This window comes from Babylonia areolata, chromosome 19, assembly GCF_041734735.1.
Source record: "Babylonia areolata isolate BAREFJ2019XMU chromosome 19, ASM4173473v1, whole genome shotgun sequence".
Lineage (NCBI taxonomy): Eukaryota > Metazoa > Mollusca > Gastropoda > Neogastropoda > Buccinidae > Babylonia > Babylonia areolata.
Window position 1 is genome coordinate 4311863 of NC_134894.1, and position 15000 is coordinate 4326862.

The 15000-nt window shown below is 42.8% G+C and overlaps 1 protein-coding gene across 3 annotated transcripts in view; it reads right to left on the reverse strand.

The window, feature by feature from the left end:
• LOC143293392 (CD9 antigen-like) overlaps positions 1-15000 on the reverse strand; it is an 80953-nt gene that overhangs the window by 12253 nt on the left and 53700 nt on the right. For all 3 annotated transcript variants that reach the window (XM_076604209.1, XM_076604210.1, XM_076604211.1), the window contains exons 2-3: positions 4342-4497; positions 566-676 (exon numbers count right to left, since the gene is read on the reverse strand). In XM_076604209.1, the coding sequence (XP_076460324.1) occupies positions 566-676; positions 4342-4497 (267 nt within the window). The remainder of the gene's footprint in view (positions 1-565; positions 677-4341; positions 4498-15000) is intronic.

Consider the following 15000-nt stretch of genomic DNA (forward strand, 5'->3'; position numbering starts at 1 on the left):
TCTTGTTGTATGTTTCAGCTCTGCAAATAGTGTTCTAGCTTCTAAGCGTTTTCATTCCGCTTGATTACTAATCTGTCTTTCTCTTTTTTTCTTTTGCACCATCTCTGTCGTTCGACTCGATCTTGCTACTCGCTTCTTTTCGGATTTATGGGGGTGGGGCTGGGGGGAGTTTTAGGCTGAACTCGTTCCGATCGGTTCGCCTCGCGCGTTACCCAATGTTGGCCGGACCTTTGAAGATGGGACAGTGCTTCCTCGTGAGACTACCTCAGGCCCGGAGCCTACGGGTTTTCCCGTTTGCGTTGGAGAAATAAAATGAAGTAATGAAATTAGAATTAAAAAAAAAAAAGCAGATAGACAATGAAATAAAATGAAATGTAGAAAAAAAACCCAACTCATTGACGAGAGTGATAATAAATAATAAATAAATAAATAAACAAAATGTAGATAACACACACACACACACACACACACACACACACACACACACACACACACACTCACACACACACACGCACAACAGATATGCACAAACCAACCTACCAACCAACCTACCAACCAAACTCACAGCGATCAACAGACGCATGCTCTGCTTCACGGCTCCCACGAAGGCCAGACCAGTGATCAAGACAATGACGGCTCCCAGACCAATCAGCACGTAAGCTAAGGTATCGAAGACCTGGACAGTCATTAAGGTTTATATATATATATATATGTGTGTGTGTGTGTGTGTGTGTGTGTGTGTGTGTGTGTGTGTGAGTGTGTGTGTGAGAACACCTTGTTTGAAATTTTATTCTGGTGCACAGCATTACCACAAAGTCAACTGCAGTTTCAGTTTCACTTTCTCAAGGAGGTGTCACTGCGTTCGGACAAATCCATACACGCTACACCACATCTGTTGAGCAGATGCCTGACCAGCAGCATAACCCAACGCGCTCAGTCAGGCCTTGAGTGCATGCTTACATATTTGTGTACCTATGAAAGTGGATTTCATTTTACGTAATTTCGCCAGAGGACAACACTCTCGTTGCCATGGGTTCTTTTTCAGTGCGTCAAGTGCGTGCTGCACACGGGACCTCGGTTTATCGTCTCATCCGAAATACTAGACGCTCAGTTTGATTTTCCAGTCAAACTTGGGAGAAAGGGCGAGAGCGGGATTCGAACCCACACCCTCACGGACTCTCTGTATTGGCAGCTGAGCGTCTTAACCATTCTGCCATCTTCCGACAGCTGCAGTCTTCTCGTAGTGTTACATAAATCGGGATAGTGATTGATATCGTTTTCGTTGTGTATAATACAGTTATTAATTTCGATGTAATTCGTTAATTTTCAGCTTGAATGTGTTCTTCTGTGTTACAAATCTGGGACAGTGTTACCGTTTTGTTATGTATGATACAATTATTAGTGTCGATGTTTATTTAGCTTGAATGTCTTCTTCTGTATTACAAATCGGGGATAATGTTACCGTATGTTATGTGTGATATTATTAGCGTACAAGTCACTAATTTTAGCTTGAATGTATTCTTCTGTATTACAAATCGGGGATAGTTATACCGTTTGATATGCATTACAATTTTATTCTTGTCGATGTCATTTAGTTTGAATGTAACTTGTGAATAGAGATACCTGGTGCGAAATGAAGTCAACTCCAGACTGGTTGATAACTGAACGGAACAAAATCACTTTTGTAGAACTTGCTGTCGTTTCCCCCCCCCCTCACTCCCCTCCCCCCCCCCCCCCCCCCCGCCCCCCCCCCCTCCCCCGCACCCCAATGCATAAGATTGATGGGTGTGTTTTCATTTGCACCCGCTATGCAGTGGATGTGGTAGCCTAGCGCCTTGAAAGCGACAGACTCTGCGCGCACAGTTTCGAACCCTCCACTCATCAGAACTTTCTCCCCGTCTACTAGACTTGGAGTGGTGGTCTAGATGCTAGTCATTCGGATGAGACGATTAACCGAGGTCCCGTGTGCAGCACGCTCTTAGCGCACGTAAAGGAATCAATGGCAACGGACGAGTTGTCCCTGGCTAAAATGATGTAGAAAAAGCCACGTTTGGATGGATAACAAAGGCACTCGCTGTCAGATATCTATCTGTCTCTGTCTCTGTCTCTGTCTCTCTCTCTCTCTCTCTCTCTCTCTATATATATATATATATATATGCATGTGGGACAGGTATAGGTAGACGCTGCTTGGTTTGGTTTGCAGAATTTGACTTGCGTAATATATATATATATATATATATATATATATATATAATATATATATATGTGTGTGTGTGTGTGTGTGTGTGTGTGTGTGTGTGTGTGTTTTCCCAATGAGAGGCGATCTTACTGTAGCGACGCACACTCCCTGTGGAGAAGCAGGCCGAATTTCAAACAGAGAAATTTGTTGTGACAAAAGTGCACTGCACTACACTACACTACACTACACTACACTGCTCTACACTACACTACACTACACTACACTGCACTACACTACACTGCACTACACTACACTACACTACACTACACTGCACTGCACTACACTACACTACACTACACTACACTACACTGCTCTACACTACACTACACTACACTACACTACACTGCACTGCACTACACTACACTACACTACACTACACTACACTGCACTACACTACACTACACTACACTACTCTACACTACACTACACTACACTACACTACACTACACTACACTACACTGCTCTACACTACACTACACTACACTACACTGCACTGCACTACACTACACTACACTACACTACACTGCACTACACTACACTACACTACACTACACTACACTACACTACACTACACTACACTACACTGCACTGCACTGCACTACACTACACTACACTACACTGCACTGCACTACACTACACTACACTACACTACACTGCACTACACTACACTACACTACACTGCTCTACACTACACTACACTGCACTACACTACACTACACTGCACTACACTACACTACACTACACTACACTACACTACACTACACTGCACTACACTACACTACACTACTCTACACTACACTACACTGCACTACACTGCACTACACTACACTACACTACACTGCACTGCACTACACTGCACTGCTCTACACTGCACTACACTACTCTACACTACACTGCACTGCTCTACACTGCACTGCTCTACACTACACTACACTGCACTGCTCTACACTACACTACACTACTCTACACTACACTGCCCTACACTACACTACACTGGTCTACACTACACTGCACTACACTACACTGCACTACACTACACTACACTACACTACACTACTCTACACTACACTGCCCTACACTACACTGCACTGCACTACACTACACTACACTACACTGCACTACACTACACTGCTCTACACTGCTCTACACTACACTACACTACACTACACTGCTCTACACTACACTGCACTGCACTGCACTACACTACACTACACTACACTGCACTACACTACACTACACTACACTACACTACACTACACTACACTGCTCTACACTACACTACACTACACTACACTACACTACACTACACTACACTACACTACCCTACACTACACTACACTGCTCTACACTACACTACACTACACTACACTGCACTGCTCTACACTACACTGCACTACACTACTCTACACTACACTGCCCTACACTACACTGCACTGCTCTACACTACACTACACTACACTACACTGCACTACACTACACTACACTGCACTACACTACACTACACTACACTACACTGCTCTACACTACACTACACTGCACTACACTACACTACACTACACTACACTGCACTACACTACACTACACTACACTACACTACACTACAGTGCACTGCAGTGTGATACAAGTATTACACTACATCACACCACACGGTATTGCAATACAATACAATAATGATAATAATGGTATCAATATAGCGCAGAATCTTGTGCAGAGACAAATCAAAGCGCTTTCGTACCAGTCATTCACACGCACGCATAACTCAAAAAACTGGAGAAACTGAAGACAATGAAGAGGCAGGGAAGGGAGGCTATTTAGGGCAAGAGGTGGGTTTTAAGGCCAGGCTTGAAAGAGCTGAGTGTGGAGACTTGACGAAGTGAAAGAGGAAGTTGATTCCAATTGCAAGGTCCAGAGATAGAGAAAGAACGGCGGCCAACAGTCGAGTGTTTGAATCTGAGTATACGTAAACAGAGGGGATCCGAAGCCGATCGTAGTGAGCGAGATGGAGTACAATACAATACAATATAAAAAGAAAGAAGGGGGTGGGGATGGCGGTGGGGATCGGGGTGGGGGGCGTGGGGGTGCAAAAAAAAGGTATAGAAGACCTGGGAGTCGGTGACAGAGCTGAAGTTGATGAGGACGGGTGGCTGGCCTCCTCCCCCGTCCTCCCCAGCCCCCGAGAGGTTGTCGTCGATGAACTTGCCCGAGTCCTTGTCCACCACCATCCAGATGCCCACTCCCAGGAGGGCCAGGCCTAAGAGCTGCAGCACACACACACACACACACACACACACACACACACACACACACACACACAGTCCATCGTCATCATCATCCACATCAGTTTCAGTTTCAGTTTCAAGGTGGTGTCAAACCATGTGGATTGCTCTATACGGTACACCACGTCAGCAGTATACAGAAATAGAAAATCAAGCAGATATCCGATAGTCACATCAGAATCAGAATACCTTTATTATCTCGCAGAGGAATTAAGTGTGGTGAAGTCTGTGATACATACAAGTTATAAGCAAAGTGGTAAGAGATGGAAAACAACAAATACATAACAAAATAACACTCAACTCAGTCATAGCAAGGCAAAGTCCGATAACTTTCCATCATTTGAAACACAAGACATACACGTGCGCACGCACACACCCGCCCGTATGCAAGCACCCATGCACACTTATTGTATTATTCACATGCACAAAGTATCAAATTAATGTAGTGGTAAAATCAACATAAAGTAATACTAATCTATAAAACATACGACCAAATTTTAAACAAACATGGCATAAGTCCAACACGCCGATCAGGACTATCCTTGGTTTGAGTAAAGCAGTAACACGCAATGTGTTCATAGTAGCAGTAGTAGTAGAAGTAGCAGTGGCAGTAGTACTAGAAGCAGTAGTAGTAGTTGCAGTAGCAGAAGAAGCAGCAGTGACAGTTGTAGGAATGGTAAAGAGAAGAAGTAGTGAGGGGCAGGGGTGGACGGATGAAGAGGAATAGAAATGGAAGTACCAGTGGTAAAGTGTGTGTGTGTGTGTGTGTGTGTGTGTGTGTGTGTGTGTGTGTGTGTGTGTGTGTTTGGTTTGGTTTGTTGGTTGGGTTTCCCCCCCCCCATCCCATGCATCAAAACAGGGAATAGACTTTGACGTAAATATCTACAGATAAATCATAATTGGCACCATCCGCCACTTCATTTCGTTTACTGGTCTCCGCGCACAGCACAACACCCCCAATATCCCCTCCCCCCGCACGTACACACACACACACACACACACACACACACACACACACACACTCGTGCGCACTTGTTCTGGCACCATAATTCTGTCTTGTATAAGTGGTGTGCGTATGTGAATGTGTGTGTGTGTGTGTGTGTGTGTCCAAGTCTGGCTCTTGGCAAGTAGGATTCAGCTGTACCAAGTACTCAGAGAGACAGCTACTGAATGCTATCCCGAAATAAATTGTGCACTTCTCTTCTCTTTTTCCCTGTTTCCCTCCCTGTTTGTTGGTCTGTGTGTGTGTGTGTGTGTGTGTCTGTATGTGTGTCTGTCTGTGTCTCTGTAACTCTCTGTGTGCCTCTCTGTCTGTCTGTCTGTCTGTCTGTCTCTCTCTCCCTTTTTCTCTCCCTCTCTGTCTCCCCCCCCCCCCTGACCTCCACCCCCGCCTTCTATTTGTGTATCTGTCAGTCCACTTCTTTATGTGTGGTTTTTGTTTCTTCTTGTTGTTTTTTGTTGTTGTTGCTGTGCTGTTGTTGTTGTTGTGTTGTTGGTGGTGGTGTGTGTGTGTGTGTGTGTGTGTGTGTGTGTGTGTGTGTGTGTGTGTGCGTGTGTGTGTATATCTGTGTGTCCTTGGTAAACTTTAACATTGCCATTTTCTCTGGAAATGCTTTATTCGTCAATATCAAATTTGGCTTAAAAATAGCAGGAAAACAATCTTCACTGTATTCCAATAATAGGTTGTAAGTCTCCCGAGTTAAGCCGTGTTTCCCGTGTCATTAACGGTTTAATTCGTTGAGGCTATTTCCGGGATTCCAAAAACACCATATTTCTGCATCCCAGTTGCAGTAGCGTTGGTTATGCATGGTAAGAAGACGGCGTGACCTCGTTTTTCTTGTTTGCAATTAAAAGGAAAGAAATTCAAATTATGGACAGAACACATACAGTGACATAGACTACATCATCGACGTGTTTACTGCATATGAATATTTTAAAGTGGATACTCAATGAACTAGAATGAACATAAAAAGAGAAATTGAACCAACCGTGTCGTACTTTCCCGGCGAGTGCAACCAAACTTATCGTACTTCTATCTACATCCAGAGAAAACGGCTAAATGTTGCAGTGTGATTGAGGCGATGGCATCGTGTCCTTTATCGCGGACTTTAAAGAATCCTTAAATGCCCGAGATACACCAAAACAACATGTTTTAAGCGGCGTTATCGATATATCGCGCTTAAAAAAGCATGCTTAAATGTTAATTCATGAACGGCACTGACAGATTCGCAGTAGTGCAGTGACTGAGACAATTTCTTCCCACCCAGACACGGGCCTGGTTTGTTGGGTTGGTTGGTTGGTTGGTTGGTTTTTGTTTTGTTTTTTTGTTGTTGTTTTGTTTTGTTTTTGAACCCGAAGCTGTATAATAAGCACAGAACACGTTTTAGCGATAAGATAAAAAAAAAAATTAAATGTTTCACAAGTGAGTCTTGAAGGCCCCCCTAAAAGAGAAATTATGATAATAATGATAGCAAACCTACAAGTCTTTGTTTGACAGTTGGTAGATATAAAGGGAGTTTGGAAAGAGCGAATCTATAAAACAAAACAAACTGGAAGTTTTTTTGTATTTTTTTTGTAAGGCACAATTATTTGTGTGTATATGTGTTTTTCTTTGTCTCTATCAATGTGTCTTGTCTCTGTCTTTGCCTCTGTATCTAGTTTTCTATCCGTCTGTGTGTCTCTCTGTCTGTCTTTGTTTCTGTCTGTCTCTCTTTATATATATATATATATATATATATATATATATATATATATATATATATATATATATATATGTAATTGTTTAAGTCCCTGTTTCTTGCTCTCTCTTTTTTCTCTCGCTTTTCTTTCTCTATTTCTCTGTCTGTCCTTATAAGTTCACACACACACACACACACACACACACACACACATATATATATATATATATATATTGTATCGATCAGTCTATATCTGCATGTAAATATTTGTGCAAGCTTTGAAGGCAAGGAATGTCAGCCATATCCCCCAAATCACGAACAAGAAAAAAATGTAAGAAAATGCATAATCATACACTAAGACATGACGACTTGAAAAATAAACCGAAGCATACACGAGCACACACACACACACACACACACACACACACACACACACACACACAGATAACATCACATTAACAACTCCATAACGAATGGGTCAAGCTATACTATAGGCCTGTTCATGTCTTGATGGTCCATTAACCTGTCTCCGTCTCTATCGATTCTCTCCTTCTTCTTTTTCTTCGTCTCCATATCATTATTATTATTGTCATCAGATGATGATGATGATGATTGTTGTCGTTGTTGTTGTTGTTATCGGTGTCGTTGTTGTCGTTATCATCAATAAACGCCTACCATAGTTGGAAATATACTGTCATTTCTTCGATAGCTAAGAAGAAAATAAAACATGTTTTGTAAAGCACAGTAAAATGCGAATCACCAGAGAGAAAAAAAAAGCACAATGAAGATTTTCAAGAAGAAGAATCAAACAGAATGTAAAGTGAATAAACATAATCAACTCTGAAATGACTGACTATTTTCATTTTGCACACTTTTTTTTCCTTTCCTTTTTCTAGACATTGTGTGGTGGTGTTATCATCGCTACCACTGATACCTACTTGCCGCCTGTGTCCGGCCAGAGACCAAGCTCTGTGCGCTTTACAAACATGGAGTCATTCCATTCACACGAGGTCATCGTACTACAGGCTGCCGGGCCACCTTTCGGGTAAAGCCGTCTGACAAGACAGCTAGTCTGCTTTTAGACGTTTATTATGTCAGTCCAACAGAATGGAGAAGTCTGTTGATCGATTCTGTCCAATGTGCGTCTCTTGCCAGTTTGGCGTCTCTCTCGTTCGGTTTTTTTTTCCCCCTCGGACATACGCCTGCAAGCTCGTTGTTTACAAGTCTATCAATACTGTTATTTGAGTGCAAGGGCTGTGTGCAAGGACCACTCGCTGTTTACGTCAGACAACTTGCTCGCCGGTGTCAACTTCAAAGGAAACCTTTTAATTGACTCCCTTGTTACTGGCTCAAAGCACGTTAGCATAAAACAGGAAGAGGAGGAGAAGAAGAAGAAGAAGGAGATGGAGGAGGAGGGGGTGGAGGAGACTAAAAAGGAAGACGAAAAAATAGGAGTAGGGGGAGAATACGCTGATGAAGAAATTGAAGGAGGAGGAGGAGGAAGAGAAGAAGAAGGAGGAGGAGGAGGAAGAGAAGAAGAAGGAGGAGGAGGAGGAAGAGAAGAAGAAGAAGGAGGAGGAGGAGGAAGAGGAGGAGGATAAAAAGGAAGAAGATAAAATAGGAGAGGGGGAATACGTTAATGAAGAAACCGAAGGAGGAGGATGGGGAGAAGAAGAAGAGTTGAGGAACAGAAGAAGGGGAAGAAGAAGAGTTAAGGAACAGGAGGGGAAGAAGAAGAGTTAAGGAACAGAAGGAGGGGAAGAAGAAGAGTTAAAGAACAGAAGGAGGGGAAGAAGAAGAGTTAAGGAACAGAAGGGGAAGAAGAAGAGTTAAGGAACAGAAGGAGGGGAAGAAGAAGAGTTAAAGAACAGAAGGAGGGGAAGAAGAAGAGTTAAGGAACAGAAGGGGGGGAAGAAGAAGAGTTAAGGAACAGAAGGGGAAGAAGAAGAGTTAAGGAGCAGAAGGGGAAGAAGAAGAGTTAAGGAACAGAAGGAGGGGAAGAAGAAGAGTTAAGGAACAGAAGGGGAAGAAGAAGAGTTAAGGAACAGAAGGGGGGGAAGAAGAAGAGTTAAGGAACAGAAGGGGGGGAAGAAGAGTTAAGGAACAGAAGGAGGGGAAGAAGAAGAGTTAAGGAACAGAAGGAGGGGAAGAAGAAGAGTTAAGGAACAGAAGAAGGGGAAGAAGAAGAGTTAAGGAACAGAAGGAGGGGAAGAAGAAGAGTTAAGGAACAGAAGGAGGGGAAGAAGAAGAGTTAAGGAACAGGAGGGGAAGAAGAGTTAAGGAACAGAAGGGGGGGAAGAAGAGTTAAGGAACAGAAGGGGGGGAAGAAGAGTTAAGGAACAGAAGGGGGGGAAGAAGAGTTAAGGAACAGAAGGATGGGAAGAAGAAGAGTTAAGGAACAGAAGAAGGGGAAGAAGAAGAGTTAAGGAACAGAAGAAGGGGAAGAAGAAGAACAGAAGAAGGGGAAGAAGAAGAGTTAAGGAACAGAAGAAGGGGAAGAAGAAGAGTTAAGGAACAGAAGAAGGGGAAGAAGAAGAGTTAAGGAACAGAAGGGGAAGAAGAAGAGTTAAGGAACAGGAGGGGAAGAAGAAGAGTTAAGGAACAGAAGGATGGGAAGAAGAAGAGTTAAGGAACAGAAGGAGGGGAAGAAGAAGAGTTAAGGAACAGGAGGGGAAGAAGAAGAGTTAAGGAACAGAAGGGGAAGAAGAAGAGTTAAGGAACAGAAGAAGGGGAAGAAGAAGAGTTAAGGAACAGAAGAAGGGGAAGAAGAAGAGTTAAGGAACAGAAGAAGGGGAAGAAGAAGAGTTAAGGAACAGAAGAAGGGGAAGAAGAAGAGTTAAGGAACAGAAGAAGGGGAAGAAGAAGAGTTAAGGAACAGGAGGGGAAGAAGAAGAGTTAAGGAACAGAAGAAGGGGAAGAAGAAGAGTTAAGGAACAGAAGAAGGGGAAGAAGAAGAGTTAAGGAACAGAAGAAGGGGAAGAAGAAGAGTTAACGTACAGAAGAAGGGGAAGAAGAAGAGTTAAGGAACAGGAGGGGAAGAAGAAGAGTTAAAGAACAGGAGGGGAAGAAGAAGAGTTAAGGAACAGAAGGAGGGGAAGAAGAAGAGTTAAGGAACAGAAGGGGAAGAAGAAGAGTTAAGGAACAGAAGGGGAAGAAGAAGAGTTGAGGAACAGAAGAATGGGAAGAAGAAGATTTAAGGAACAGAAGGGGAAGAAGATAAGTTAAGGAACAGAAGGGGAAGAAGAAGAGTTAAGGAACAGAAGAAGGGGAAGAAGAAGAGTTAAGGAACAGAAGGGGAAGAAGAAGAGTTAAGGAACAGAAGAAGGGGAAGAAGAAGAGTTAGGGAACAGAAGAAGGGGAAGAAGAAGAGTTAAGGAACAGAAGGAGGGGAAGAAGAAGGGTTAAGGAACAGGAGGGGAAGAAGAAGAGTTAAGGAACAGAAGAAGGGGAAGAAGAAGAGTTAAGGAACAGAAGAAGGGGAAGAAGAAGAGTTAAGGAACAGAAGGAAGGGAAGAAGAAGAGTTAAGGAACAGAAGAAGGGGAAGAAGAAGAGTTGAGGAACAGAAGGAGAAGAAGAAGAGTTAAGGAACAGGAGGGGAAGAAGAAGAGTTAAGGAACAGAAGAAGGGGAAGAAGAAGAGTTAAGAAACAGAAGGGGAAGAAGAAGAGTTAAGGAACAGAAGAAGGGGAAGAAGAAGAGTTGAGGAACAGAAGAAGGGGAAGAAGAAGAGTTAAGGAACAGAAGAAGGGGAAGAAGAAGAGTTAAGGAACAGAAGGGGAAGAAGAAGAGTTAAGGAACAGAAGAAGGGGAAGAAGAAGAGTTAAGGAACAGGAGGGGAAGAAGAAGAGTTGAGGAACAGAAGGGGAAGAAGAAGAGTTAAGGAGCAGAAGGAGGGGAAGAAGAAGAGTTAAGGAACAGGAGGGGAAGAAGAAGAGTTAAGGAACAGAAGAAGGGGAAGAAGAAGAGTTGAGGAACAGAAGGGGAAGAAGAAGAGTTAAGGAACAGAAGGAGGGGAAGAAGAAGAGTTAAGGAACAGAAGGAGGGGAAGAAGAAGAGTTGAGGAACAGAAGAAGGGGAAGAAGAAGAGTTAAGGAACAGAAGGAAGGAAGAGTTAAGGAACAGAAGGAGGGGAAGAAGAAGAGTTAGGGAACAGAAGAAGGGGAAGAAGAAGAGTTAAGGAACAGGAGGGGAAGAAGAAGAGTTAAGGAACAGAAGGATGGGAAGAAGAAGAGTTAAGGAACAGAAGAAGGGGAAGAAGAAGAGTTAAGGAACAGAAGGAAGGAAGAGTTAAGGAACAGAAGGAGGGGAAGAAGAAGAGTTAAGGAACAGAAGGAAGGAAGAGTTAAGGAACAGAAGGAGGGGAAGAAGAAGAGTTAGGGAACAGAAGAAGGGGAAGAAGAAGAGTTAAGGAACAGAAGGGGAAGAAGAAGAGTTAAGGAACAGAAGGAGGGGAAGAAGAACAGTTAAGGAACAGAAGGGGAAGAAGAAGAGTTAAGGAACAGAAGGAGGGGAAGAAGAAGAGTTAAGGAACAGAAGGAGGGGAAGAAGAAGAGTTAAGGAACAGAAGGATGGGAAGAAGAAGAGTTAAGGAACAGAAGAAGGGGAAGAAGAAGAGTTAAGGAACAGAAGGAAGGAAGAGTTAAGGAACAGAAGGAGGGGAAGAAGAAGAGTTAGGGAACAGAAGAAGGGAAAGAAGAAGAGTTAAGGAACAGAAGAAGGGGAAGAAGAAGAGTTAAGGAACAGAAGAAGGGGAAGAAGAAGAGTTAAGGAACAGAAGAAGGGGAAGAAGAAGAGTTAAGGAACAGAAGGGGAAGAAGAAGAGTTAAGGAACAGAAGAAGGGGAAGAAGAGGAGTTGAGGAACAGAAGAAGGGGAAGAAGAAGAGTTAAGGAACAGAAGGAGGGGAAGAAGAAGAGTTAAGGAACAGAAGGGGAAGAAGAAGAGTTAAGGAACAGAAGAAGGGGAAGAAGAACAGTTAAGGAACAGAAGGGGAAGAAGAAGAGTTAAGGAACAGAAGAAGGGGAAGAAGAAGAGTTATGGAACAGGAGGGGAAGAAGAAGAGTTAAGGAACAGGAGGGGAAGAAGAAGAGTTAAGGAACAGAAGGGGAAGAAGAAGAGTTAAGGAACAGAAGGGGGGAAGAAGAGTTAAGGAACAGAAGAAGGGGAAGAAGAAGAGTTACGGAACAGAAGGGGAAGAAGAAGAGTTAAGGAACAGAAGAAGGGGAAGAAGAAGAGTTAAGGAACAGAAGGGGAAGAAGAAGAGTTAAGGAACAGAAGAAGGGGAAGAAGAAGAGTTAAGGAACAGAAGGGGAAGAAGAAGAGTTAAGGAACAGGAGGGGAAGAAGAAGGGTTAAGGAACAGAAGGGGAAGAAGAAGAGTTAAGGAACAGAAGGAGGGGAAGAAGAAGAAGACGACGAAGAAGAAGAGTTAAGGAAAATGAAAGGGAGAGACTGAGTATGAACAGGCCGATGAGATGCGAGGTTGAGGAGGTCGGGGATGGGGTTTGCGGGGCAGAGCGTATTCAGTGTGTGTGTGTGTGTGTGTGTGTGTGTGTGTGTGTGTGTGTGTGTGCGTGTGTGTGTGCCCTCGTTTGGGAATATGCGCAGGTGTAATGGTCTTGGCATGATTCATCGCCAACCTGTACAACAATAGCGCTTTGTTATGGCTGCAAAGAGCAGGTCAGCAGTGTTATGGGTCAAACACACACACACACACACACACACACACACACACACACACACACACACACACACACACACACACACACAGAGAGAGAGAGAGAGAGAGAGAGAGAGAGAACTGTATATATATATATATATATATATATATATGTGTGTGTGTGTGTGTGTGTGTGTGTGTGTGTACACACACGCATATGCATTCACACACACACACACACACACACACACACACACACACACACACACACACACACACACACACACACCTATCTATCTATCTATCTATCTATCTATCTATCTATCTATCTATCTATCTATCTCTCTCTCTCTCTCTCTCTCTCTCTCTATATATATATATATATATATATATATATATATATATATAAATATATCAGAGAGCGAGAGAGAGAGCAAAAGACATAGACAAAAAGATGAGATGGGCAGTTCTGACATACATATAGACACCCCGACAGACAGACTGAGACACTCAATACAATTTCATGGAAAACTAATTTCAAACTAAGCATTACAGCGACAATTGTTGGAAAGAAACACAGCCAAAAATCCCTTTTAGATGAAAAGGATAAGTAATTACTGACTTGTTGCGTTGTTCGTTTGTTTGTTTGTTTGTTTTTAGTTTTGTTTTTGTTTTGTTTTGTTTTATTTTTTGTTGTTTTTGTTGTTGTTGGTTTGTTTGTTGTTGTGTTTTTTTGTTGTTTTGTTTTGTTTGTTTTTTGGTTCGTTTGTTTGTTTCAGGGTTTATTTTTGTTGTTGTTTGGTTTTGATGTACCTATATGTTGGTAGTTTGTTTAGTTACCTATTTTGCAGCTTTCTGATTCCGTTTCCATGGGAACCAAGTATACTGAGGACGCACGTCCACGTGTATCTCTTATTTTCTTTCTTTATGTGCGTATTTGTTTGTTTTACGAGAGTCCAATATTTGACTACCTTGATGAGAAAGAGATTCATTGGTTGATGGAAAGGGGCGGGGACCGTTTTTTTGTTTTGTTTTTGTTTTTTGATATACTGTTCGTGTCTGGCCACAAATAAATTTTTTTTTTTTATCTGTTGATTAATTGATTGATTATGCTCAACGCTCAGTTTATGGCAGATACTGACATAAGCTTACAGTTGGGCCAACAGCAGAGAGAAAGCTGTATGACCAAATGGCTTCTCCAATGCAGCGGGAATTCGTTTACAGTTTAGTCGTTTGTGAAGGACTGTGACTCTGAAAGTGAGGCAAGATTACACTTGCTCTTAGTACGGCGCTTCAGCCTTGTGGACTAGTTGGCCATTGGGGATCATCCCAACGCCGACTGCCCTAAAACCCTCTTGGCCGGGAGAGTGGAAATGTAAGTTTCACAGTTTCACTTTCTCAAGGAGGCGTCACTGCGTTCGGAGAAATCCACACACGCTACACCACATCTGTTGAGCAGATGCCTGACCAGCAGCATAACCCAACGCGCTTAGTCAGGCCTTGAGTGCATGCTTACATATTTGTGTACCTATGAAAGTGGATTTCATTTTACGTAATTTCGCCAGAGGACAACACTCTCGTTGCCATGGGTTCTTTTTCAGTGCGCCAAGTGCGTGCTGCACACGGGACCTCGGTTTATCGTCTCATCCGAAAGACTAGACGCTCAGTTTGATTTTCCAGTCAAACTTAGGAGAAAGGGCGAGAGCGGGATTCGAACCCACACCCTCACGGACTCTCTGTATTGGCAGCTGAGCGTCTTAACCATTCTGCCACCTTCCTCCTGACATAAGCTTACAGTTGGGCCAACAGAAAATGTAAACTAAGCAATACACACTCCACTACACATCAAATTCTAGCCCAAATAGTCGGGACAGCAGTTGCCTCCTCTGCTGTTCTGGTGATTGAACACAACCGGCTATCATACATATTTGCAAACATACATGCAATTCATTAACTTATTGATCAGTCAATGCATTCATTCATTCATTCATTCACTCGTTTATCTATTCATTTATTTAACTATTTATTTGATCGTTTGTATCGTTTTAAACACGACGTTGATCAAATTTGAATTGCATTGTTAATATAATCTCTTTTTATGTCTTATGTCTACTTTTAGTATGCTATTTCATGCCTATTTCAATCATATC